At 39.4% G+C, this 27,500-nt stretch overlaps 2 protein-coding genes across 3 annotated transcripts in view; one reads left to right on the top strand and one right to left on the bottom strand.

Annotated features, from left to right (window-relative positions):
• The window catches only part of gtf2e1 (general transcription factor IIE, polypeptide 1, alpha), a 20,168-nt gene extending 725 nt beyond the window's left edge, over nucleotides 1-19,443 (bottom strand). The window contains exons 1-6 of one of the 2 annotated variants that reach the window (XM_061926069.2): nucleotides 19,292-19,443; nucleotides 15,286-15,581; nucleotides 12,009-12,166; nucleotides 8,063-8,258; nucleotides 7,768-8,000; nucleotides 1-150 (exon numbers count right to left, since the gene is read on the bottom strand). The exon at nucleotides 1-150 is cut by the window's left edge and continues 725 nt beyond it. In XM_061926069.2, the coding sequence (XP_061782053.1) occupies nucleotides 1-150; nucleotides 7,768-8,000; nucleotides 8,063-8,258; nucleotides 12,009-12,166; nucleotides 15,286-15,575 (1,027 nt within the window). In that variant the 5' untranslated portion in view covers nucleotides 15,576-15,581; nucleotides 19,292-19,443. Of the gene's footprint in view, nucleotides 200-7,767; nucleotides 8,001-8,062; nucleotides 8,259-12,008; nucleotides 12,167-15,285; nucleotides 15,582-19,291 lie in introns of both variants that reach the window. The other variant, XM_061926070.2, reaches the window with a different exon arrangement.
• A 123-nt stretch (nucleotides 19,444-19,566) lies between these two features.
• The window catches only part of rabl3 (RAB, member of RAS oncogene family-like 3), a 15,244-nt gene continuing 7,310 nt past the window's right edge, over nucleotides 19,567-27,500 (top strand). The window contains exons 1-6 of the mRNA XM_061926349.2: nucleotides 19,567-19,677; nucleotides 22,237-22,328; nucleotides 22,434-22,563; nucleotides 22,632-22,746; nucleotides 22,822-22,972; nucleotides 26,302-26,373. Coding sequence (XP_061782333.1) covers nucleotides 19,632-19,677; nucleotides 22,237-22,328; nucleotides 22,434-22,563; nucleotides 22,632-22,746; nucleotides 22,822-22,972; nucleotides 26,302-26,373 — 606 coding nt within the window. The 5' untranslated portion in view covers nucleotides 19,567-19,631. The remainder of the gene's footprint in view (nucleotides 19,678-22,236; nucleotides 22,329-22,433; nucleotides 22,564-22,631; nucleotides 22,747-22,821; nucleotides 22,973-26,301; nucleotides 26,374-27,500) is intronic.

Here is a 27,500-nt window from a genome sequence, read left to right as displayed (position 1 = left end):
TGGCGGCGGCGTTGGCCCCGCCTACGCCCGGTCCCGCCGCGGCTCGCTTCTCGTGGATGAGCAGGGCCTGCATCACTTCTTCGTTCTCGTCGGCCGGGGCGGCTCCAGGATGAGCTGCCGCGTCCTGGATCCCGGCGGGCATGTCGTCCTCTGTGAAGGAAGGGGTTTCTTAGGGCGCCGTGCAACCAAAATCCTCGGCCTGTTTCACTCGCACACTAATCAGACGTCCATGATTGCTACGTGGCCTTGGCTGTTACGCGACAGCAGCATAGTGAAGGGCATCAACCGGAGGAGATGACCTGCTATGACCGCGGAGAGGTTGTCATGGCGACCGACACAGAACAACAAAGATGGTCGGTTTTAAAGATGAGGCCTGGGCTTTTCCATTAAAACATTCAAAGAACAGCACAGCGTGCGTTTGTTGGAATCAATACCATAGTTTCTGTTAGAGATGGACCGATATGTTTTTTTCAGGGCCGTTACCGAAACCAATTAATAGTAGTCAAGAACGCCGATAACTGATATTTAGAGTAGATATTAATTTGCAGTAAAATGTATTCAAACATGAATAGTATTAATCAGTAGACTGATTTTTTGTACTTTTTTTTAGGACCAGTAGCGACATGTTTTAAGCAGCAAAAAACATAAACCTTAATTACGTGTGTCAACATTTGCATTTCAAAATATGGGAAATCTCCTTATACAATTTATAGCAGTTTATATATTGAATAAAAAACCCAAAACCAGTGAAGTTGTCACGTTGTGTAAATGGTAAATAAAAAGAGAATACAACAAATCCTTTTCAACTTATATTCAATTGAATAGACTGCAAAGACAAGATATTTAATGTTCGAACTGGAAAACGTTGTTATTTTTTGCAAATATTAGCTCATTAGGAATTTGATGCCTGCAACATGTTTCAAAAAAGCTGGCACAAGTGCCAAAAAAGACTGAGAAAGTTGAGGAATGCTCATCAAACACTTATTTGGAACATCCCACAGGTGAACGGGCTAATTGGGAACAGGTGGGTGCCATGATTGGGTGTAAAAGCAGCTTTCATGAAATGCTCAGTCATTCACAAACAAGGACGGGGCGAGGGTCACCACTTTGTCAACAAATGCGTGAGCAAATTGCCCAACAGTTTAAGAACAACATTTCTCAACCAGCTATTGCAAGGAATTTAGGGATTTCACCATCTATAGTCTGTAATATCATCAAAAGGTTCAGAGAATCTGGAGAAATCACTGCACCTAACATTGAATGCCTGTGACCTTCGATCCCTCAGGTGGTACTGCATCAAAAAGCGACATCAGCGCGTAAAGGATATCACCACATGGGCTCAGGAACACTTCAGAAAACCACTGTCAGTAACTACAGTTGGTCGCTACATCTGTAAGTGCAAGTTAAAACTATATGGGAAAAAAATTCTACCTGAAAAGCTTAAAAAAATTGGTCTTCTCAGTTCCCAAACGTTTACTGAGTGTTGTTAAAATGTAACACAGTGGTAAAAATGCCTCTGTAACAACTTTTTTGAAATGTGTTGCTGCTTTTAAATTCTAAGTTATTATTTGCTGAAGAAAATTAAGTTTCAGTGTACCGGTACATTTTAAACACTTTGCAGTCTATTCAATTGAATATAGGTTGAAAAGGATTTGCAAATTCTTGTATTCTGTTTTTATTTAATATTTACACAATGTACCAACTTCACTGATTTGGTACTTTTTTAGGACCAGTAACGACATGTTTTAAGCAGCAATAAACAAACATAAAACTTAATTACGTGTGTCAACATTTGCATTTCAAAATATGGGAAATCTCCTTATACAATTTATAGCAGTTTATATATTGAATACAAAACCCAAAAACCAGTGAAGTTGTCACGTTGTGTAAATGGTAAATAAAAAGAGAATACAACAAATCCTTTTCAACTTATATTCAATTGAATAGACTGCAAAGACAAGATATTTAACGTTCGAACTGGAAAACGTTGTTATTTTTTGCAAATATTAGCTCATTAGGAATTTGATGCCTGCAACATGTTTCAAAAAAGCTGGCACAAGTGGCAAAAAAGACTGAGAAAGTTGAGGAATGCTCATCAAACACTTATTTGGAACATCCCACAGGTGAACGGGCTAATTGGGAACAGGTGGGTGCCATGATTGGGTGTAAAAGCAGCTTTCATGAAATGCTCAGTCATTCACAAACAAGGACGGGGCGAGGGTCACCACTTTGTCAACAAATGCGTGAGCAAATTGCCCAACAGTTTAAGAACAACATTTCTCAACCAGCTATTGCAAGGAATTTAGGGATTTCACCATCTATAGTCTGTAATATCATCAAAAGGTTCAGAGAATCTGGAGAAATCACTGCACCTAACATTGAATGCCCGTGACCTTCGATCCCTCAGGCGGTACTGCATCAAAAAGCGACATCAGCGCGTAAAGGATATCACCATATGGGCTCAGGAACACTTCAGAAAACCACTGTCAGTAACTACAGTTGGTCGCTACATCTGTAAGTGCAAGTTAAAACTCTACTATGGGAAAAAATTCTACCTGAAAAGCTTAAAAAATTGGTCTTCTCAGTTCCCAAACGTGTTGTTAAAAGGAAAGGCCATGTAACACAGTGGTAAAAATGCCTCTGTGCCAACTTTTTTGCAATGTGTTGCTGCTTTTAAATTCTAAGTTATTATTTGCAAAAAAAAATTAAGTTTCAGTGTACATTTTAAACACTTTGCAGTCTATTCAATTGAATATAGGTTGAAAAGGATTTGCAAATTCTTGTATTCTGTTTTTATTTACTATTTACACAATGTACCAACTTCACTGATTTGGTACTTTTTTAGGACCAGTAACGACAATGTTTTAAGCAGCAAAAAACAAACATAAAACTTAATTACCGGTACGTGTGTCTAACAGGAGCGTCAACATTTGCATTTCAAAATATGGGAAATCTCCTGGGAAAATTGGTAAAAATATGGAATTTCTCTACAACACAATAACTCGTCATCTACCTTATTTTATACCATTTATAGCAGTTCATAGATTGAATACATTGTAAGTTTCAGAGATGTGAGAACCCTTTGAGGGGAAAAAAAGAGGAACATTTCTATCAGAACCGAAATAATTTATATTTCCCGCAATTAGGTCCATTTCTACACTATTTTTTACCTTTTCATTTATTCTCATGTCTTGTCTTTTTGACACTTACATGTCCCGTGTAATGTAGCACACATTTTTTAATTAAATAACTTACTAACATTATTATCATTGAAAATGTTATGTAAAATTGTATAAAATGCACGCAAAGAACTCAGAAAACTTTTCCCATTTAGTCAGAAGTGCTAATAATTAATATTATAGAAGCGGACATTCGTAAGTAAATTTCGCATGCCTGACGATGTCCTAGTGAGGAACCGTGAAATATTACAAACAATTATATAAAAACAATTCTGTGCTCTGTGGAGGATGCATATATGTTTAAGAGTTCTTTCTTTTTACATAGCCATGTTTAGATTATCTAGTACTTTTCCTTTGCATATTCTACCAGTCTCACTTTGTCTTCAAATTGTCTGTTTAGTGTCTTAACCCTTGGAATGTGAAATACAACACCCACTCTTTCCTTATCAATGTTGCGAGGGGGAGAGTTGGGGGTTTTCTTTGTGTACAAAGGAGTTGGCTTTTCCGTTTGAATGTCAGATCAACTAGAGTAGCCGATATGAATGTATTGGTTACGATGATCTCCTAAAGCTTTAGTAAAACTTGAAAATATTCCAATTCTGTCTTGATGGTCCTTCTTACTCAGCATATATGTAATCGAAAGAACTTGGGATTGACCAGTAACTCTTCCCTGGGAGGAAGAGCTGGTCGACGCAATAGCTCCTACACGTAGCTTATAGTCAAGACATTTTTCAAAATGGCTGACGTCATTACACTTCCTGGATGTTACAATAAGTATGAGAATGTGTGAGCTGCTGTAATAGGTCTCCTATGTGTCATCCTCATCCGTCGCGTTATTTAATCACAGAGCATTAAATTCGCAGCGCTCCTTTAATGAGCCCTCGCTTCAAGGAGGCTTGTCGTGCGATTTGATCTCTGTAGTAGAGAAAACAAACAAAAGGGGACCGGGAAGAGCCGGGGGAAGAAGGACAAAAATTGGATTTCCCAGCCAAAAAAGTTTGACAGGTTGGCAGAAGAGACGCACTATAGGCAATTAGCACTGCAGGAGGTAGAGAAAGAGGGGAAGGGGATTCTCACAAGAACTAGAATAATTAACCTGACAGATGTTAAAACATTTTTAGGGAGAATATTTAGAATGAGAGTATTTTGTTATTCTTAAACTAATTTTTTTAAATAATTGGGCTCCAGCAAAAAGGTAACTTTTCTTCTGCAGGGCAAAGAGCCGGTGCTTGAGCAGCGCTTATTATCTATTTCACAATTTTGTTTTTTTTAATACTCAATACTGGTATCATATTTGTGTATATTGTACCTGCTGACATACTAATGTTGTACTTGTAAAAAAAAAAAAGGGTAATGCCGATATAAAAAAATTTAAATGTACAGTACAGGCCAAAAGTTTGGACACACCTTCTCATTTCAATGCTTTTTCTTTATTTTCAAGACTATTTACATTGTAGATTGTCACTGAAGGCATCAAAACTATGACACCTGTGAAGTGAAAACCATTTCAGGGGACTACCTCTTGAAGCTCATCGAGAGAATCCCAAGAGTGTGCAAAGCAGTAATAAGAGCAAAGTAGAGATGTCCGATAATGGCTTTTTTGCCGATATTCGATATTCCGATATACTCCAACTCCTAATTACCGATTCCGATATCAACCGATACCGATGTATAGTCGTGGAATTAACACATTATTATGCCTGATTTTGTTGTGATGCCCCGCTGGATGCATTAAACAATGTAACAAGGTTTTCCTAAATAAATAAATGATAAATGATGAATGGGTTATACTTGTATAGCGCTTTTCTACCTTCAAGGTACTCAAAGCGCTTTGACAGTATTTCCACATTCACCCATTCACACACACATTCACACACTGATGGAGGGAGCTGCCATGCAAGGCGCTAACCAGCAGCCATCAGGAGCAAGGGGTGAAGTGTCTTGCCCAAGGACACAACGGACGTAACTAGGATGGTAGAAGGTGGGGATTGAACCCCAGTAACCAGCAACCCTCCGATTGCTGGCACGGCCACTCTACCAACTTCGAATCAACTCAAGTTATGGAAAAAAATGCCAACATGGCACAAAGTGCATTATTTTCTTTTAACATGCCTCAAAACAGCAGCTTGGAATTTGGGACATGCTCTCCCTAAGAGAGCATGAGGAGGTTGAGGTGGGCGGGGTTTTTAGGGGGTAGCGGGTGGTGTATATTGTAGCGTCCCGGAAGAGTTAGTGGTGCAAGGGGTTCTGGGTATTTGTTCCGTTGTGTTTATGTTGTGTTACGGTGCGGATGTCCTCCCGAAATGTGTTTGTCATTCTTGTTTGGTGTGGGTTCACAGTGTGGCGCATATTCGTAACAGTGTTAAAGTTGCTTATACGGCCATCCTCAGTGTGACCTGTATGGCTGTTGACCAAGTATGCCTTGCATTCACTTGTGTGTGTGAAAAGCCGTAGATGTTATGTGATTGGGCCGGCACGCAAAGGCAGTGCCTTTAAGGCACGCCTCCAATATTGTTGTCTGAGTGGAAATCGGGAGAAATTCGGGAAAATGGTTTCCCCGGGAGATTTTTGGGAGAGGCACCGAAATTCGGGAGAAAATCGGGAGGGTTGGCAAGTACCGGTATGACTGGGAGACGCAACTGCTGTGTACTTCTCCCTACGTCCGTGTACCACTCCGTACAGCGGCGTTTTAAAAAGTCATACATTTTACTTTTTGAAACCGATACCGATAATTTTCGAAATTACATTTTAAAGCATTTATCGGCCGATAATATCGGACTTGTCGGACATCTCTAGAGCAAAGGGTGGCTATTTTGAAGAAACTAGAATATAAAACATGTTTTCAGTTATTTCACCTTATTTGGTTAAGTACATAACTCCACATGTGTTCATTCATAGTTTTGATGCCTTCAGTATACCTGCCAACTTTTGAAATCAGAAAAACCTAGTAGCCAGGGTCCGCAAAATGATTGATTGCATTCAGACAGGTTAAAATGTTGCTAAAACCATCACTTTTCTATCAGTCACAGTGACTTTTCAAAACAAAAATATTACAGCAAAAATCATATGGGTTGATTGACATGTTTATTCTGTAAGCTAACTTCAATAGTTTGAAATTATTTTGACAGTTAATGCCAGTTATCCTGTCAACCTTTCACAAGACTTCAATTTGTTAATTGAAAGTATAAACAGTATAAACACTTTTTACAGTAAACAAATGGTAAAACAGTACTAAACAATTCCATTAAAAAAAAAATTGGTGTCATTATTAACTTTCTGTCCAAGCTTGTATAATCTACTGCCTTGTTCAATTGTAAAAAATATTGTGTGCCTAAAATTCACATTTCTATCACAATTATCATACTGTAAACATGGTAAGCTAACTTCATTAAAATTAATAGTCCTGTCAATAGCATGGAATTACAATTCAAATGCAGTTTTTTTGTAAGCCTTTCAAAAGAATTCAAAATATGAAAAATTAATGAAAATTAATTTAAGCCATCAGACACTTGAAAAGTGGCACATCACATCTCTAATGTAATCATTTTAACTTTTCAACAGAAATAGCACTGCAAAAATATTAAGGACATACTTCTGTATTTTGGTAGTTATGCTGTCAACATTTAACAAGATTTCTTCAACTTGGACTTGAAAGCATAAATAGTATAAACACTTTTAACAGTATAACAGTACTAAACAATTCCAATAGATAACATTGGTGTCATTACCTTTTTGTGGCTAAAATCCAAATTTAGCAACGGCATTAGACTTGTGTTTTTTTTGTCCCAACGTGGTCTTTTACATCGCTAATTCCTCCGTGTCCGATCGAAAAATCTTGTCTGCACAAGGTGCAATTCGCGTAGTTTTCACCCTTTTTGGAACGGATGATTATTCCCGGATAGGCTTTTGAATATTCTTCACGGAATGACTGCAGTGTTCTTTTCGGTTTAAGACTCGTTTGCGATTTTTCTCCGGCTGATTCCATGATCGTTCGCTCGTTTGGAAACAATGGGCAACTGGTGCCTCGTGCTTGGCAGCGGTGTTATAAATAGCCTCGCGCATGGCATTCGGAATGGCTCGATAGGAAGTTACGGGAAGCAGTGTCGATTGGGATTGTTGTTACGCGATTTCGTGAATAAAACTTTTTTTTTATTTTTATTTTTTTAGTTAATGAAAAACCTTATTTTTTATCACTGCAACCGTAACCCGGAATAGGTTGATGAAAACCGTACTAATTACGGGAAAACCGGAGTAGTTGGCAGGTATGCATTTTAAAGCATTTATCGACCGATTTCGGACTGCCGATATTATCGGACATCTCTAAAGCAAAGGGTGGCTATTTTGAAGGAACTAGAATATAAAACATGTTTTCAGTTATTTCACCTTTTTTAGTTAAGTACATAACTCCACATGTGTTCATTCATAATTTTGATGTGACAATCTACAATATAAATAGTCTTGAAAATAAAGGAAACGCATTGAACGAGAAGGTGTGTCCAAACTTTTGGCCTGTACTGTACGTCGAAATGCCAAATAATAATGATAATTTGTTCATCTCTTATACAACAAGAAAAAAAAAACCACTTACGGTTCTTCATCATATCAGTGTCGCTGTAAGCACCCTGCACTGTGCTCTGGGTCAACCAGACGGGTCTCTCCTTGGGTGCTTTGCCCTCGCCAACTTGCTTCTGCTGGTCGTCCTGCTCCTCCATATTGATAACAACATTCTGAGTGTAAAGGTCGGCGTACGAGCCTTTGTTCGACCAGGCCTCCCGGTGCTGACCGCCGGCAGCCCCGGCCGCCGCCGCCGCCCGTTCACGGCTGGAAAACAAATCCACGTTATTGGGGTTTGTACTCGATGAGCCGTGTGGGAGGAAACGGACCTCTGCTTGAGGGCGGGGATCTCTGAAGGCTCAGGCTCCAGCAGGTCGTGGGACAAGTTCACGTCTTCGGTCTCACGCAGCAACACGTAGATGGGCTCGATCTGCTCGTTGAAGCGGGCCACCAGGGTCCTGGCGTCGGGACACACCGACTCGTCCTCCTCCACCTCCGTTTGACAGAATGTGCAACGGAATGTACCTGGGAAAGCAGAATGATTTAAATAAAAAACGACTGTCAAAAGAAACCAACAGGTGATTTGACTGGGCACTAATACACCCCCATACCATCACAGATGCTGGCTTTTCAACTTTGCGCATATAACAAACCGGATGGTTCTTTTCCTCTTTGGTCCAGAGGACACCACGTCCACAGTTTCCAAAAACAATTTGAAATGTGGACTCATCAGACCACTTTTTCACTTTGCATCAGTCCATCTTAGATGATCTCGGGCCCAGCAAAGCCGGCGGTGTTTCTGGGTGTTGTTGATAAAAGGTTTTGGCTTTGCATAGTAGAGTTTTACCTTGCACTTACAGATGTAGCGACCAACTGTAGTTACTGACAGTGGTTTTCTGAAGTGTTCCTGAGCCCATGTGGTGATATCCTTTACACACTGATGTCACTTTTTGTACCGCCTGAGGGATCGAAGGTCACGGACGGGCATGCCGCTTACGTGCAGTGATTTCTCCAGATTCTCTGAAACTTTTGATGATATTACAGACCGTAGATGGTGAAATCCCTAAATTCCTTGTAAGAGCTGGTTGAGAAATGTTGTTCTTAAACTGTTGGACAATTTGCTCACGCATTTGTTGACAAAGTGGTGAACCTCGCCCCGTCCTTGTTTGTGAATGACTGAGCATTTCATGGAAGCTGCTTTTTTACCCAATCATGGCACCCACCTGTTCACCTGTGGGATGTTCCAAATAAGTGTTTGATGGGCATCCCTCAACTTTCTCAGTCTTTTTTGCCACTTGTGCCAGCTTTTTTGAAACATGTTGCAGGCATCAAATTCCAAATGAGCTAATATCAGTCCATCTTAGATGAGCTCGGGCCCAGCGAAGCCGGCGGCGTTTCTGGGTGTTGTTGATAAATGGCTTTGGCTTTGCATAGTAGAGTTTTAACTTGCACTTACAGATGTAGCGACCAACTGCAGTTACTGACAGTGGTTTTCTGAAGTGTCCCTGAGCCCATGTGGTGATATCCTTTACACACTGATGTCGCTTTTTGATGCTGTCTAAGAACAATGAAAAAATTACTTTATTGCTAGGATATGCTTCTTTTTCTCATTTTGGAAACTAAAAAATTTAAAAATCGTATGAGAAATCTTACAATCCTAACAGTAAGAACCTCTTCATACCCTAAAAACTAAAACATTCCTAGATATTGCATAAAAGAAAAAAAGGGGGGAAAAAGGTCTTTTAAAAGTCATGATCAGCAGGCACCCTCTGCTGGCCAAAAGAAAGAATGCAGGTTTTCCTGTATTGGCTTCCATTTCCTCACATTGTACGCTGCAAAAAAATTGCACCTACATTTGAATAGAATAGAATGGACTTTATTGTCATTATATTTGCATATAACGAGATTAAGGAGCAATTATTGAAGCAACATTGTGATTGCATTGATGGCTTTTCAAAGGCAGAAGATGGTTGGCAATATAAAATATATAAAATACATAATATATAGATACTAAGGTTGTACTAATAAAGTATAGCGCTACTAATGGAATGGAAAAAAAAGGTACTGCCTTTGAAAAATACTGACACTTTTTTTACCCCATGAACATGATGGCGGCTTGTAAAAAGCGCATAGGTGCATGTGAGTCAACACACACACATAGCACTTAAAAGCGGAAACAGATTGGAGACAGAAAAGGCAGAATGGGCATATTTTGGCTTAAAAACTAACAATAAAGGTGAAGCTATAAACACTGAAGCGCCGCTCTGCAAGCGGTGCTTTAAACGTAGCTAACGGCTAACGTCTATCTAGTTTTTGAGCTACTTTTAAAATCACTAATCCTGGCCTCCATGCTGACAAATAAAGTCAATTCTTGCAAGTATTATCCCTGCAGAACGAGGAAGAGCTAAACATGCTTCACTACACACCGTAGGAGGATACAATAGCTACCCGCTAAAAGCAAGCTAGCGCGCCTGAATGTGAATAAATAGGTGGATCCATACAAATATCCACTCTAACGATACCAAGTGCAGAAGCCGTATGTAGTCGTTTCAATTATTACATCGCTATTTTTTACAAAATGTTTTGTCTTTGTTATTGTCTTTTTAAACTCAGCAAATACGTCCTTGGACATAAGAGAACTTTGATTATGAAGAAAGTATGACCTGGAACTACTTGGTATCGGATCCGTACCCAAAGTTGTAGTATCAGCCAAAACGTATGGAAAGTATCAAACAAGAGAAGAATAAGTGATTATTACATTTTAACAGAAGTGTAGATAGAACATGTTAAAAGAGAAAGTAAGCAGATATTAACAGTAAATGAACAAGTAGATAATCCATCATCATTTTGACAACATAATAGAATGCAAAATGACACAATATGTTACTGCATACGTCAGCAGACTAATTAGGAGCCTTTGTTTGCTTACTTATGTCAAAACGTGGTTTTCGCAGCTTACTGCGAGGTTTGTTCTCCCAGGATGCAAACAGACTATTCCGGACAGGACTTGAAGGTAGGAACATATTTAATAATCAATTAATCCTACACATCAGAACAGACAGGAACCAAAACAAAAGGAAAGCGTGCCGTTCACACGAGAGGCTGAAGAACAACAAAAAAAACTTAACGCAGGAAACATAGACGCTAACACTTAGCGAGAACTATGGACATAGAGAAACTGTATCAAACTGTGGCTTGAAATAACTATCACTTACGTGGACACGGCATGAATCGAACAACTAGCATAAACTTGGAATCGAACATGAAAACGAGCAATGACGCCAGGCCGACTGACTGGCAAAGGCGTTTTAAATAGTCTCCTGATTAGAGCCAGGTGAGCGTCCGAACACCAGCGGCAGGTGAAAATCATGTGCAACCATGGCAACCAAAACAAACAAGAGTACACAAAAAAACAGGAACTATGGAGTTAAACTAACAGAACATAACAAAAACATGGATCATGACAACTTACTACTAAAAGACAAGTTGTCTAGCATGTTCAACATCTTATTTAATTACAAAACTATTCTTTTATTGCAATAATAAACATGTTTAATGTATCGCAACATTTTCTGTTAAAAATAAAGCCAATAATGACATTTTTTTGTGGTCCCTTTATTTTTGAAAACTATCGAAAAGTGTAGAAATACATATTGGTACCGGTAACGAAATATTGGTATCGGGACAACACTAAAAGATACTGTAAGAAGAATGGCACTCTGTGGAGTGGAAAATGAAATATACATTTAAACAGCCTTTTCTTAGTAATCGTCGTTGAAGTCCTACAGCGTGTGGTAATGCACAACGCAAAAGGAGTATCCAACATGATAAATAATAAATATAAACAGTACAGGCCAAAAGTTTGGACACACCTTCTCTTTTCAATGCGTGTTCTTTATTTTCAAGGCTATTTACATTGTAGATTGTCACTGAAGGCATCAAAACTATGACACCTGTGAAGTGAAAACCATTTCTCTTGAAGCTCATCGAGAGAATACCAAAAGTGTGGAAAACAGTCATCAGAGCAAAGGGTGGCTATTTTGAAGAAACTAGAATATACAGTAAAACATGTTTTCAGTTATTTCACCTTTTTTTGTTAAGTGCATAACTCCACGTGTTCATTCATAGGTTTGATGCCTTCAGTGACTATCTACAATGTAAATAGTCATGAAAAGAAAGAAAACCCATTGAATGAGAAGGTGTGTCCAAACTTTTGGCCTGTACTGTATATTATTCGGCAAAACTGAATAGTCTTAGGTAACAGTGATAGTTTACCTGTCATGGGATCAAACAGCTGATTGGCTTCTAGATCGGTGAAGGTGGAGAAGCAGCAGGGACATCGGAATGAGGCGCGGTTGGTCGAGTCACGTTCATCGGTTTCTATACGTCGCCGCATGTGATCCAGTTTGTACTTGACCACGTTAACCAGCACCCTATCAGGTCAGAGTGAAGATGGGTTAGCATTCATCCTCTACCGTTGATATTATATTTCTGACACCTACGCCACCTAGGGTAGGATAAGATAGGATAGGTCTTTATTGTCATTGCAACAAGTACAACGAAACTATGTTTTCAGCACAAACCCATTCAGGATTAGACAAACAAATAGTGTACAGGGTTACAGAACAGGAACGCTGATGGGTCGCCACGAGGCACCCCGTAAAAGGTGGGAAAAAGATAAAACATTGAGGAAGAAGATGAGTAAAAAAATACAATCTAGACTGGGCTCCTAAGGGGGCCCAGTCTGGAGTGGGAAAAAACCTCCATGCCATGCACATAAAAATGTTACATATAATCACGACAACTCGCAACAGAGGGGGGGAGTTGGGGCCCTGGAGGTCGACTGCTGCTATGAAGCGCTGCCAGCCGTCCATCACCCCGAAGGGGAATCAAGCGGTGGTGAAGGCGTGGGGTGGGGGAGGGGGGGGGTGTATATGCCTATTGTCTTGGGTGAGTTGATGTAGTGTCCATAGGCCTGGGGCCGTTCTGCATGCAAGCAAAAGTTCGACTCCAGGTGTCGTTGAGGAGGGAGGGAGGTCAAAAGCGTCCATAATCACCTGACGCCACCTCGAAACATAAACAATGACAATATGGAAGAAGTAGTTGAACGCTTTAATAACTACTTTGTAAACATTGGACCAAATCTGGAGGAAAGGATTCCAAATCCTGGGTCAGTTGAGGACTTGAATGACATCATAGACAGAAATCCCAACCCGATGTTCCACAAGGACATGACAGAAGAAGAAGTCATCAAAATTAATGAAAATCGAAGGGCTTAACGGAATTGATATGGAAACCATAAAAAAGGTTACTGAAGAGATTTCAAAACCTTTAACGTGTATCAGTAACCTTTCATTTCACACAGACAAATCCCCAAACAAGACTAACATGGAAAAAGTTGTACTGATTTCTAAGACTGGAGACAAACACCACTTAACAAACTATAGGCCTGGTTCCACAATTCTCAAAAATTGTTAAACAAATTACTTAACAGATTTGAAAAATCAGTGTTTCCCACACATTCATTTATTTGTGGCGGCCCGCCACGAAAGAATTATGTCCGCCACAAATGGATTTTTCGGCTTTTGAATCGCTCGACCGCTCATAAAAGCAATGGGACTGTCTGTGAATGTTGCTTGTAGTTACACCTACGGTGCAGTAGGTGGCGGTAGCCTACTATGCATTGTAACTCCACCAATAGCACTTAATTCACCTGGTAGGCCAGAAGAAGAAGAAGAAGAAGAAGAAGAAGAAGAAGAAGAAGAGGGACGGACGGACGGGATCAAAATACTCGCCGGCTACTTTTCATAATGATGGCGCTTCCTACGTTTCTACCTCAAACGTCCAAAAGCTGCTGAAAGCCTTGATCCAGGATGCCATGGGGAAAAAAACTTAAATGGTGCCTTTTGGCGATAGTTAGCAGCTTGGTGGCTCATAGCCGGCTAGCTATCGCTTGCTAGCGTGGTAGCATTGCTTCATTTTTACAGGTGTTAAAGGTAGATAGGTTATAGCTGCATCGCTCGCGGCTCATCATATATTTAACGTTAATCCGCGATTTCACCGAGCGTTTCACTGACGGTTTCGCCTGACGCTGCTTCATTAACACCGCCGCTGTTTGACTCGGGCACCTGTTTTCATACCGACGAGCTAACGTGTCCAGGTTATAACCCTGTTGTCAATAAACACACGTGGACTGAAGCTAAATTGTCCACTGTCCACTGCAGCATGTGAATGCCAACCAGCTGTTAAATGTTGTCCAGGTTAATGTTTTGGCCATTAAAGGCCCTTCATTTCAAGATTTCAACTGTGATCGGGCTTTAAACAGGTGGCTGACCTGTTCAGATGAGTGTAACTGCTACTGGTCAAATAATGTGAAATAGCATTTAATTTTACATGTATGCAATGCCATTTAAATGTAATTATTATATATATTATTATAGACATTAATTATAATAATAAATACTGTGTAGTGTTGTAAATAGTCAACGGGAAGGATTCTAGTAAGATATAAGCCATGAGCACTACACAGCCAGAAAAAAACCTAGGCAGGACAAGTAAAAATATTGGGGCAAATAGATTTGAGAAGTCAGGCAAGTAGAAAAAAACCTTAACGTTGAACCCTGCATGTGTTGAGCTGCTGCCGCTTAAGGTTAGACGGTACTGTACATAGAGCGGTTCTGCTCGTTAGTAATAAATTCTAATGTTGGATGTTCACTCCTTCACACAGATGAGTATAGAAAAATATTTTCAACGGCCGAAAAGGGCTCGACTTGGAGAGGAGGTAGGCCTACAGTTCGGACCACAGGTGCGACCTGTTCAGCAGCAGCAGGAGGAGGAGGAGGAGGAGGAGGTTGACTGACTGTGGCAGGACACCTCTGCCTCTGTTTCACTTTATGTTGCTGGTAAATAATATGGTTGTAGTAGTAGGTTAAAGTTAAATTATTTAGTATTCACTAATTAAAGGGGCAGAGCTTTAAGAGACATTTTAGCTTTTATATTTTATAAGATATATTTTTTGTAAGAACCACAATTAATAAATATATTTCAATGAATCACTAATTGTTCAAATCTGTATATAAATATGTACATAAAATGTTGTAATTATATTCCAACTCCGCGTTCTTCTTGGTCATCGCCGCCCCCCCACCCCCCCCGCCTGCCGACCACACCACCACAAATAGATGCCTGTCCTGTGGGAAACACTGAAAATTCATAAATAAATAAAAGTGAAACACTCGCAGAGGACCAATATGGATACAGAGCTAACATTTCAACATCGAATAACGGAAGAGATTACCAATGCAATAGATGGTAAACAGTGTGCGCGGTAGTATAAGGCGCACTGTCGAGTTTTGAGGGGAAAAAAAAGATTTTAAGTGCACCTTACAGTCCGGAAAATACGGTAGTAGCATTTAATCGTCACAAATGTGTACATGTGTATCAACCATATGCAATATAGCAATACAACTTAAAATATGCGTACATTGGGAATCATGCAGGTATTAAACATCAGTCAGATATCATAAAGAACCCCGCCATGGTTATTACTCGCCTGTAGTTGATGAAATAGTAGTTGTGTCGCGTCGTCTTGCCATCGGGGGCCGTCTCCACTCTCATACGACACTTGACAAACTTGTCGGCTTTCAGGGTGTTGAGGACGGAGCGCAGCTGTTTACGGTCAAACTTCAGGAGCTCCTGCATGTCCTCCTCGCGCACACAGGGGTTGCGAATGAGCACGTCCAGGGCCAAGGCATGCTCCACCCCGTAGAAACCCCGCACCACCATCTTGGCTAGTCGCTTTAACGCGGCAGGTACCTCAGTTAAAAGTTCTGGTTCGATCATCTTGTGCTGTGGGGGGGAGGAGGTTCAAATAATTAGGTATTAATTATGTGGTCTTTTTTTTTTTTTTATCAAGGTATACTTATGAGAAAGCATGCACAGATTTACAGAAGACATATGCTAATTATTTTGCAAAACGAGTTTGACCCGGCGAAAATTCCAGACATGCGCTAATAAAATTAATATATACCATAAAGCAAAATAAGCAATACTTTTACTTTTGTTGAAATGTTTACACTGTTGTTACAGAATATTTCGTTTTGCACTTTTTTGTATTGGATGTTTATCTTTATTTTTGCACATTTTAAAGCAAAATAAGCAATACTTTTCCTTTTGAAATGCTTATACTATTGCAGAATATTAAGATTTGCACTGGATGTTTACTTTTATATTTGCAGATTAAAAAGCAAATAAGCTACTTTTAATTTTGTTAAATGTTAAAAGTTTTAAATGTTTACATTGTTACAGAATATTTTGTCATGTTGTTGTCAATGTTGACTGAGTGGCCATACTTTTTTTTTGTAAATAAAAGCCATGCCTTTTGAAAAAACTGGCCTACATTTATTTTTTCATCTTCATTTTAAATTAAAAAATAATCGGTAAAAGGAAAAATAATCTATAGATTAATCGAAAAAAATAATCTATAGATTAACCGATTAATCGAAAAAAATAATCTATAGATTAATCGATAGAAAAATAATCGTTAGCTGCAGCCTTAATGTGTAGTAATAAAGGTGGAATATAGCTTATTGAATAAAATGGTAAATACATATCATCAAAACGTATGATAATGAACAAATGGTATTAGATCAACAAAAAAACATAAGTACGGTAATAATATATTTGTAGAAGTAAAACCACAACACCTATAAATGTAATATAACTCTAGGGATCGTCATTGTGAACAATTGAGTTATGCTGGAAATGATGTACAGTAAAAGTAAACATCCAGTGCAAATCTTAATATTCTGCAATAGTATAAGCATTTCAAAAGGAAAAGTATTGCTTATTTTGCTTTAAAATGTGCAAAAATAAAGATAAACATCCAATACAAAAAAGTGCAAAACGAAATATATAAAACAGTGTAAACATTTCAACAAAAGTAAAAGTATTGCTTATTTTGCTTTATGGTATATATTCATTTTATTAGCGCATGTCTGGAATTTTCGCCGGGTCAAACTCGTTTTGCAAAATAATTAGCATATGTCTACAACTTCCGCCGGGTCAAACTCGTCACGTCACGAGTGACACTTCACCTGTCATCATTTTCAAAATGGAGGAGGCTGATTTCAATCATTTTAAATCGCATAAAGGGAAGAAGATTAAGAGCTATTCAGTCAGGTTCAAACTATTGAATATGCTAGAAAGAACAGTAAGCAGCTATGTTTTATTAATATACCGTAGCTGCGTGTGTCAAATATGAGTCATTAAATGACTCCCGCCTCCTGGTGGTAGAGGGCGCTAGTGATCCTTCTTGCGGCTACTCGGCTGCAGAAGAAGTGACAACAAGCAGCAACAGTTAGCAGCGATCGTTTGCTTGCACTTTTGACATAGAGGATTACATATCTAAAATAAAACAGTTTTCTAAACTGGACTTTCAATCGAAGCAGGAGGTAATACTTAAAGGAATATCTCCATCGAGACAGAGAGACTTTTAAAACTGAAGAAAGATAAGGAAGACTTCTATAAACAAGTTATCGATGCTTTTGATCAGAAGCAGCTGCGCATGGACTCATTTATAAGTAAAGGTAAGACCATAATAACGTTTTTTTTATTAAATGTGCTATTCAAGGAAATACGGTATGCGATGCGTCGACGCACAAAAACGGCGTCGACGTATTTACGTAATCGATGACGTCGACTACGTCGTTTCAGCCTTACTACACATTATTCATAATGTTCTTCTTTTCCAATGTGAAAATGGTAATCCAGTTCACGTTAAATACAGAAAATACATCAAAAATGGCTGAGACTCTATTAATAAATAAACTCTACTTCGTTACGGACATTGTTGAATTGTGCAAGTGTGCAACGCCATACACTTTGAATTAAATTAAACCACAACAATGTTTGCTTACCTTAGCAGACAAAGTAAATGAGATTTTTTTTTAAAAGAAACATGAGATAATCTTACTTATCTCATTGTGTGAATCATAATCGAGTTAACTATTATATTACTATATCAATATATACTTACTAGAGATGCGCGGATAGGCAATTATTTCATCCGCAACCGCATCAGAAAGTCGTCAACCATCCGCCATCCACCCGATGTAACATTTGATCAGAACCGCACCCGCCCGCCATCCGCCCGCACCCGCCCGTTGTTATATATCTAATATAGACGATGCAAGGCATTAGTGAGGTTATAAAGCTTTTGCCTGTTACAGAAAGGAGACTGATCCAATGCAGCACAGACATTCGCGTGCCACGCTGTCACGACCCAGACGCACACCAGTGCGCAATCATATGGGAGCCGCGCTGAGCGCACCTCCAAGCGCGTCTCGCTACCGGCGACGGCCGGGTATGGGCCCGACGCTCCAGCGCCATCCATTTTCAGGGCTAGTTGATTCGGCAGGTGGGTTGTTACACACTCCTTAGCGGGTTCCGACGTCCATGGCCACCGTCCTGCTGTCTATATCAACCAGGGTGAGCCCCACCCCTTTCGTGAGCGCACTGCGCGCGGAGTGACCCCTGTTACGCGCCCCCGGCCACGGGGGTGGCGGGCAGGTAAGCTGCTTACCTGCTGCGCGTGACACCGGCCGCGGCGAGGCGGATGAGGCGGGGTGTCGGTGCGGTGGGCGCGGTGGTGACCCTGGACGTGCGTCGGGCCCTTCTCGCGGATCGCCTCAGCTACGGCTCCCGGTGGGGCCCTCTCGGGGGAAGGGGCCTCGGTCCCGGACCCCGGCGAGGCGTCGGGGGCCTTCTCCGCTCCGTAAAAGTGTCCCATCTCTTTTTTTTTTTTTCTTCTGTTGTGGCATATGCAGCAGGTGCCTGCTCGTTTTTCGTACGTGGGTAACAACATTTAACTATGTATATATATTTCCGAATTGGTTTAACTGCCACCCGCCTGAATCTATTTAAAATCTAATTTTTTTTTATTTCAACCGCCCGACCCGACCCGACCCGCGGATAAAATCTAATTTTTTTAAATTTCATCCGCCCGATCCGCGGTTGTGCCCGCAAACCGCGCATCTCTAATACTTACTTACTCATTTATTTACAGTCCCTAATCATGTATTTATTTAATCACTGTTGTGTTACAGATTGAGTACAAAAACAATTGTGTTAGGAATTGTTATGAACTGAAAAGGGGTAGAATTAAGTAAACTCGGCTTCTTCCTACTCCTTTTCGGACATGCTATTATGAGAATCTGGAAATATATGATTGTAATTGTTCGAAATAACACTATAACCATAAAGTAACACTAGTTGGATCTAAAGAATGTCGACACAATTTAGCTAGTAATTAAAGGGACATCCATCCATTTTCTACCGCTTGTCCCTTTTGGAAAAGTGTTAATAGAGCAGCTTTAGTTGATCCAATGATGCCACTTCCAACTACTATAGCAGTCGTCTATTCCGTCCATTCATTTTCTACCGCTTGTCCCTTTTTTTGGGGTCGCGGGGGGTGCTGGAGCCTACGATTAAAGTCGCTAATACAACAAACTACAGCCACAATAAAATAGCTGTAGCCTAAAAGAACGGTATAAACTTACCTTATTTTATATTAAAGTTAAAAAAAAAAACTGTAGGCAACCTGTCCCCGCTTTCCTCTCCGACAAAACACAATGTTAAACAAACTGAAGTCTAGAAACATGTTAGTTTAAGTTTGTCGTTTGCTAGCATGCTCCCTGGCTTAGTTTGAGAAGCTAACCCGGATATAAAATTGCAAGAAACCGGAAGATAATAGTTTTCCTCAAAATTCCTATTGGCTGAGAGGAGCACGTTTAACCAATGAGAAATGGAGACACTACTTCGTAGTGGCCTATAGTACTTACTTACATTGAACGTGGGCGGGGCTTGTAATGTTTTCTTCCGGGACGCTCCTGTCACATCATGGCTTCACTTGATCGAGTGAAAGTGTTAGTTTTAGGAGATTCCGGTAAGTTAGTTCTCGCTTAGTACCTCCATGTATCATCTAAAGGCGATTTATAACTTTACTCCAAAGTACAGCATGTCACAATGACTTTTGAATGCAATGTTTATGTTACAAGTGCATGGATTACTGCAGGAATAGTCTTATTTATTTACTACAAATAGTTAAAAACCCATCCATCCATTTTTCTACCGCTTGTCCCTTTTGGGCTGGCGGGGGGTGCTGTAGCCTATCTCAGCTACAATCGGGCGGAAGGCGGAGTACACCCTGGACAAGTCGCGACCTCATCTCAGGGCCAACACAGATAGACAGACAACATTCACACTCACATTCACACACTAGGGACCATTAAGTGTTGCCAAGCAACCTATCCCCAGGTTACAATTGTTTACTTTATCATTGTATTGTATAAACCAGTGTTTTTCAACCACTGTGTAGTGTGCCGTGGGAGATTATCTAATTTCACCTATTTGGGTTAAAAAAAAATTTGCAAACCAGTAATTATAGTCTGCAAATGATGTGTTGTTGTTGAGTGTCGGTGCTGTCTAGAGCTCGGCAGAGTAACCGTGTAATACTCTTCCATATCAGTAGGTGGCAACCGGTAGCTAATTGCTTTGTATATGTCGGAAACAGCGGGAGGCAGCGTGCAGGTAAAAAGGTATCTAATGCTTAAACCAAAAATAAACAAAAGGTGAGTGCCCCTAAGAAAAGGCATTGAAGCTTAGGGAAGGCTATGCAGAACGAAAGTAAAACTGAACTGGCTACTAAGTAAACAAAAACAGAATGCTGGACGACAGCAAAGACTTACTGTGGAGCAAAGACGGCGTCCACAATGTGCATCCGAACATGACATGACAATCAACAATGTCCCCACAAAGAAGGATAAAAACAACTGAAATATTCTTGATTGCTAAAACAAAGTAGATGCGGGAAATATCGCTCAAAGGAAGACATGAAACTGCTACAGGAAAATACCACAAAAAGAGAGAAAAAGCCACCAAAATAGGAGCGCAAGACAAGAACTAAAACACTACACACAGGAAAACAGCAAAAAACTCCAAATAAGTCAGGGGGTGATGTGACAGGTGGTGACAGTACACCTACTTTGAGACAAGAGCTATAGTGATGCATCCTTGGTTATGGTTTGAAGTCATATGCAACAATGACTTTTTACCGTCAACTGAGTTTCATTTTTGTATTATTTCTGCTGGTGGTGTGCCTCCACATTTTTTCAACGCAAAAAGGTTGAAAAACACTGGTATAAACTATTGCTTGCGAAACAAAACAGCATTCAAACAAACCCATCCATCCATCCATTTTCTACCGCTTGTCCCTTTTGGGGTCGCGGTGGGGTGCTGGAGCCTATCTCAGCTGCAATCGGGCGGAAGGCGGGCTACACCCTGGACAAGTCGCCACCTCATCACAGGGCCAACACAGATAGACAGACAACATTCACACACTAGGGACTAGAGATGCGCGGATAGGCAATTATTTCATCCGCAACCGCATCACAAAAGTCGTCAACCATCCGCCATTCACCCGAACTAACATTTAATCAAAACCGCACCCGCCCGCCATCCGCCACCCGCCCGTTGTTATATATCTAATATAGACGATGCAAGGCATTAGTGAGGTTATAAAGCTTTTGCCTGTTAAAGAAAGGAGACTGATCCAATGCAGCAGAGACATTCAATGCGTGCCACGCTGTCACGGCCCAGGCGCACACCAGTGCGCAATCATCTGGGAGCCGCGCTGAGCGCACCTCCAAGCGCGCTCGCGCCACTCAAACTGCTGCAGGCAGCTGCGTTCTATCTTGTTTTAACATCCTGTGGCACTCTTCTGGGATCACGGCGGACGAAACTGCTCATGCTCAGGGTGTTTGTGGAGGTTCGGGGTTTTGCACAAATGTGATGCACCAAGTTAGATGTCCCGGTTTTGTGACTGTCGTAGACATAAACAGCGTCGCAGCTCTTGCAAATCACGTAGCCAGCATTACTATCATCCTGATTTACAACCTCATAAAAACGAGTCCACGCTGAACTTTTCTGGCCTTTTTTTCCCCTGGTCTTTAGTATTCCCTTTTTTAGTTTGTCGCGTACCACGTTTGCTGCCGGCGTTGCCATCTCTTTTTTTTTTCTTCTTCTGTTGTGGCATGCTGCAGGTGCCTGCTCGTTTTTCGTATGTGGGTAACAACATTTAACTATGTATATATATTTCCGAATTGGTTTAACTGCCACCCACCTGAATCTATTTAAAATCTAATTTTTTTTTTTATTTCAACCGCCCGACCCGACCCGCGGATAAAATCTAATTTTTTTTTATTTCAACCGCCCGACCCGCGGATAATCCGCGGACTCCGCGGTTGTGTCCGCAAACCGCGCATCTCTACTAGGGACCATTCAGTGTTGCCAATCTATCCCCAGGTTACAATTGTTTACTTTATTCACGCATTGTATAAACTATTGCTTGCTAAACAAAACAGCATTCAGACAAACATTGCCTAGTAATCAAAGAGTGACACGTCCAAGTTCCACTCAACTGTACCTCACATCCTCTGCATTACAGGTGTAGGAAAGTCCTCCTTAGTGCACCTTTTGTGCCAGAACCAGGTTTTAGGAAATCCATCGTGGACTGTTGGCTGCTCGGTAGATGTGCGGGTAAGCCTGTCCATGGTGTTCTTTTATTATTTCAAAGTCCTATTTATTAGATTTAGTCTTGTCATAAAACCTGAATGTGATTGCTTGTATGTTTTCCCATAACAGGTACAAGACTACAAAGAGGGAACCCCAGATGAAAAGACCTACTACATTGAACTATGGGATATTGGGGGCTCCGTTGGCAGTGCCAGCAGTATCAAAAGCACCAGAGCTGTCTTTTACAATTCAGTCAATGGTAGCTTCTCTTCTATGAGTTATCATTAAATATTGCACTTTAATATGTTTTTTCACTTGTTATTTCAGGAATTATTTTGGTACATGATCTGACAAACAAGAAGTCCTCTCAGAACCTCTATCGCTGGTCAATCGAAGCTTTGAGCAAGGATTCTTCTCCAACAGGAGTCATTGTCTCTAATGGGTAAGCATTTTTAAAATGAAGTGGGTTTTTTTTTTTTTAATTAGCTGTAAAACTTGATATTGTTCTGCCTTGCAGTGATTATGACCGGGAACAATTTGCTGAGAATCAAGTTCCCTTGCTGGTGATTGGCACCAAGTTTGACCAGATCCCTGAGAACAAACGCGGCGAAGTTCTCACCCGGACGGCCTTTTTATCCGAGGACTTTAACGCAGAGGAGATCAATCTAGTAGGTCGACGTTGTCATTACTAAAGCCGTTATTGTACAGGAAGGACCATGCTAAAGACAGATTTAATACCGGTGCAAAATTACAAGTACACTGTTCCCTCGATTATTGCGTGAGTCATATTCCATCATACTTGCCAACCCTCCCGGATTTTCCGGGAGACTCCCGAAATTCAGCGCCTCTCCCGAAAACCTCCCGGGACAAATTTTCTCCCGAAAAACTCCCGAAATTCAGGCGGACTCAGGTCCATGAGGACCTGAGTCCGCTAACCCACAATATAACCAGCATACCTGCCCAATCACGTTATAACTGTAGAATGATGGAGGGCGAGTTCTTGGTTTCTTATGTGGGTTTATTGTTAGGCAGTTTCATTAACGTCCTCCCAGCGCGGCAACAACACACAACAACAGCAGTCACGTTTTTGTATACCGTAAAGCAGTTCGTCTGCCGTAAACAGCAATGTTGTGACACTCTTAAACAGGACAATACTGCCATCTAGTGCATTTGATGAAAGCACTTTTGTGCGTGCCACACATCAATGCATAATCAGAGAGGGTGTTCAACACGGTTAGAAAACTAGTGACAGAGAATAGAACAAGGATGGACAATTCAACCCTTAACTCAACAATGAGTAGATGAGTGTTATGTGTATGTATATGTGTAAATAAATGAACACTGAAATTCAAGTATTTATTTTTTATATATATATATATATATATATATATATATGTGTATGTATATATATATATATATATATATATATATATATATATATATATATATATATATATATATGTGTACATATATATATATATATATATAATAAAATTAATATATATATGCGTGTATATATATATATACGTATATATATACATATATATATATATAATAAAATTTATATATATATACGTATATATATATATATATACGTATATATATATATATATATATATATATATATATACATACATATAATAAAATAAATATATATATATATATATATATATATATATATATATATAGCTAGAATTCACTGAACGTCAAGTATTTGTTATATATATATATATATATATATATATATATATATATATATATATATGAAATACTTGACTTGGTGAATTCTAGCTGTAAATATACTCCTCCCCTTTTAGCCACGCCCCCAACCACGCCCTCCTCCCACCCCGACCACGCCCACCCCACCCCCCGAAATCGGAGGTCTCAAGGTTGGCAAGTATGCATTCCATACCTGGTAGGTGAATTACCGTGGAGTTTGGATGCTATTTATTTTCTTATTTGTATAAATATTGTATCCATACAGCTGTCAAACACACACTTGTAAACCCTTCCTATGCTCTTAAAACACCCAGTGTATATTTTGACTTTTGCCATCTGTTGTTTTGAGTTTAAATGCAGTTTTTAGTCAATTTGATAATTTTTATTTTTTATTTTGCTCCTGTTTCTTTTGTTTACACTTTGTAAAAATGCTAATACTTGTCATTTTCTCCCGGTCATAAGGTTTTGTTTGTATGTTTGTACAATTAGTTGCCACGTTCAACCATTGATGACTACCGTATTTTTCGGACTATAAGTCGCAGTTTTTTTTCATAGTTTGGCTGGGGGTGCGACCATACTTGCCAACCCTCCCGGATTTTCCGGGAGACTCCCGAAATTCAGCGCCTCTACCGAAAACCTCCCGGGACAAAATTTCTCCCGAAAATCTCCCGAAATTCAGGCGGAGCTGGAGGCCACGCCCCCTCCAGCTCCATGCGGACCTGAGTGACGTGTTGACAGCCTGTTCACAACATAAACAGCAATGTTGTGACACTTTTAAACAGGACAATACTGCCATCTACTGTACATGCATATGTGACCCACCCATAATGTGTCACATTTTTGTGTTGATTTATTTATTTTATTTTGTGGTTTGAATTTGTTTTTGGAGCTGTCATTCCACATTTATCAGTATTCACATTGGTCAGTAGGGGGCAGTAGGGCGTTTCTTCCCAATTGAATGCTATCACCTGCAGACCGGAAGTGTCTTGTCATTCTGATGAGCGCGACTAGTCTGTGAACAACTGAAACGTCCTGTGTGCTTTTTCCTCCTGTATAACAGGTTAGTTTTGGTGAATCAACTCACTGAATAATATCCATGTGATCTTTATAAGTTTAAGTACACATTCTGATGGTGGAGCCTAACTCTAAAGTGTTTGTGAGTTGTAGTTTGTATTTGTGAATGAATCCAGTGCACAGCTGCAGTAATCAATACAAAAAGGCAATGTGAGTGCGCAATGTTTATATAGGAACTTCTGATCCTAATTCAGACTCCCAAATTAGAGCTCCCGTTTTCTTATTGATTTTATAATGTATACTTGTATAATGTGTGTGTTCTGAAATAGTGACAGAGAATAGAACAAGGATGGACAATTCAACCCTTAACTCAAGAATGAGTAGATGAGTGTTATGTGTGTGTATATGTGTAATTAAATGAACACTGAAATTCAAGTATTTCTTTATATATATATATATATATATATATGTATATGTAATAATATATATATATATATATATATATATATATATATATATATATATATATATATATATATATATAGCTAGAATTCACTGAAAGTCAAGTATTTCTTATATATATATATACATACATCTTAACCACGCCCCCTGCCCCACCCCCGACCACGCCCCCACCCCCCACCCCCATCTCCCGAAATCGGAGGTCTCAAGGTTGGCAAGTATGGGTGCGACTTATACTCAGGAGCGACTTATGTGTGAAATTATTAACACATTAGCGTAAAATATCAAATAATATTATTTATCTCATTCACGTAAGAGACTAGACGTATAAGAATACATGGGATTTAGCGATTAGGAGTGACAGATTGTTTGGTAAACGTATAGAATGTTCTATATGTTATAGTTATTTGAATGACTCTTACCATAATATGTTACGATAACATACCAGTTGGTTATTTATGCCTCATATAACGTACACTTATTCAGCCTGTTGTTCACTATTTTTCATTTATTTTAAATTGCCTTTCAAATGTCTATTATTGATGTTGGCTTTTATCAAATAAATTTCCCCAAAAAATACAACTTATACTCCAGTGCGATTTATATATGTTTTTTTCCTTCTTTATTATGCATTTTCGGCCGGCGCGACTTATACTCCGAAAAATACGGTAATAGTAATTGTAAAAAAACAATATGATATATTCTGGCAAAATTTACTCTCTAGGAGATGTAATCATTTTATCCATATTTGCAGGACAATAATCAAGATGCATGATTTCTTTTCATATTTTTGTGTTTCTAGGATTGCACCAATCTCAGATACTTGGCTGCAGGAACGTCCAATGCTGTGAAACTTAGCAGATTCTTTGACAAGGTAAGAATCCGAGTGTTTTTATTGGAGTAGATTATTTGTATGTTTTTCTTCAACCCCTTTTAACGAAATATAATATATGCTACGGCATTTTGAACATACGTAATGTTTGAAGCAAAAAACATTGATTGGAAGAAATAGTGTTTTACTATTCATCATATGCGTCACATTGTGTTTATTTACATTATTGAAATTCAACACAAGCCATTTTTCAAGTAGGAAATCACCCAATCAGTACAGCTGTCTTCAACTAAGGATTTTCATAGTCAAATCTGATTCGTTAGATTTTAACCCATCGTCTACGATTTTTAAGAGAAATAAACAGATGTTATGTAGCAGTGCAGTGCTTTTTAGCAGTGTTTCTGCACATTGTTGGGCCGCGAGCGTCCGCTCGAGCGTCCCTCTGTGTTCAGTATGGGTCGCAGCGGTACTTAGTTGCGATGCACTTTTTTACCACTTGTGGCAGTAATGACAATCTCAAACAGAAGAACTTTGAAGCTTAAGTCAGTGGTTCTCAAACTTTTTTTGTCATCCCTCACTTTGGACAAGGGGAGTTTTCAAGCCCCACCTGCCCACATCGCCCCAACAGAGCGCTAATGCCAAGCTTTAACATTTTCAAATTTATTGAACATCAAGTTGTATACATTCAAACTCAATAACATACAATAACATCAAGTTCAATAATAAATAAAATAACTGTGCAGCTGTGGTATAACTTGCATCAAGTTCAATAATAAATAAAATAACTTCCATCAAGTTCAATAAATAAAACAAAAGTGTTATAACTTGCATCAAGTTCAATAATAAATCAAAAAAAGTGTTATAACTTGCATCACGTTCAATAATAAATCAAAAAAAGTGTTATAACTTGCATCAAGTTCAATAATAAATCAAATAAAAGTGTTATAACTTGCATCAAGTTCAAAAATAAATAGAATAACTTCCATCAAGTTTAATAAATAAAACAAAAGTGTTATAACTTGCATCAAGTTCAAAAAAAAGAAAAAAAAAGTGTTATAACTTGCATCACGTTCAATAATAAATCAAAAAAGTGTTATAACTTGCATCAAGTTCAATAATAAATAAAACAAAAGTGTTATAACTTGCATCAAGTTCAATAATAAATCAAA

This window comes from Nerophis lumbriciformis, linkage group LG31 (assembly GCF_033978685.3).
Source record: "Nerophis lumbriciformis linkage group LG31, RoL_Nlum_v2.1, whole genome shotgun sequence".
Classification (NCBI taxonomy): domain Eukaryota; kingdom Metazoa; phylum Chordata; class Actinopteri; order Syngnathiformes; family Syngnathidae; genus Nerophis; species Nerophis lumbriciformis.
The sequence above is the reverse complement of the archived record's forward strand: the minus strand, read 5'-3'. Positions and strand labels throughout refer to the sequence as shown.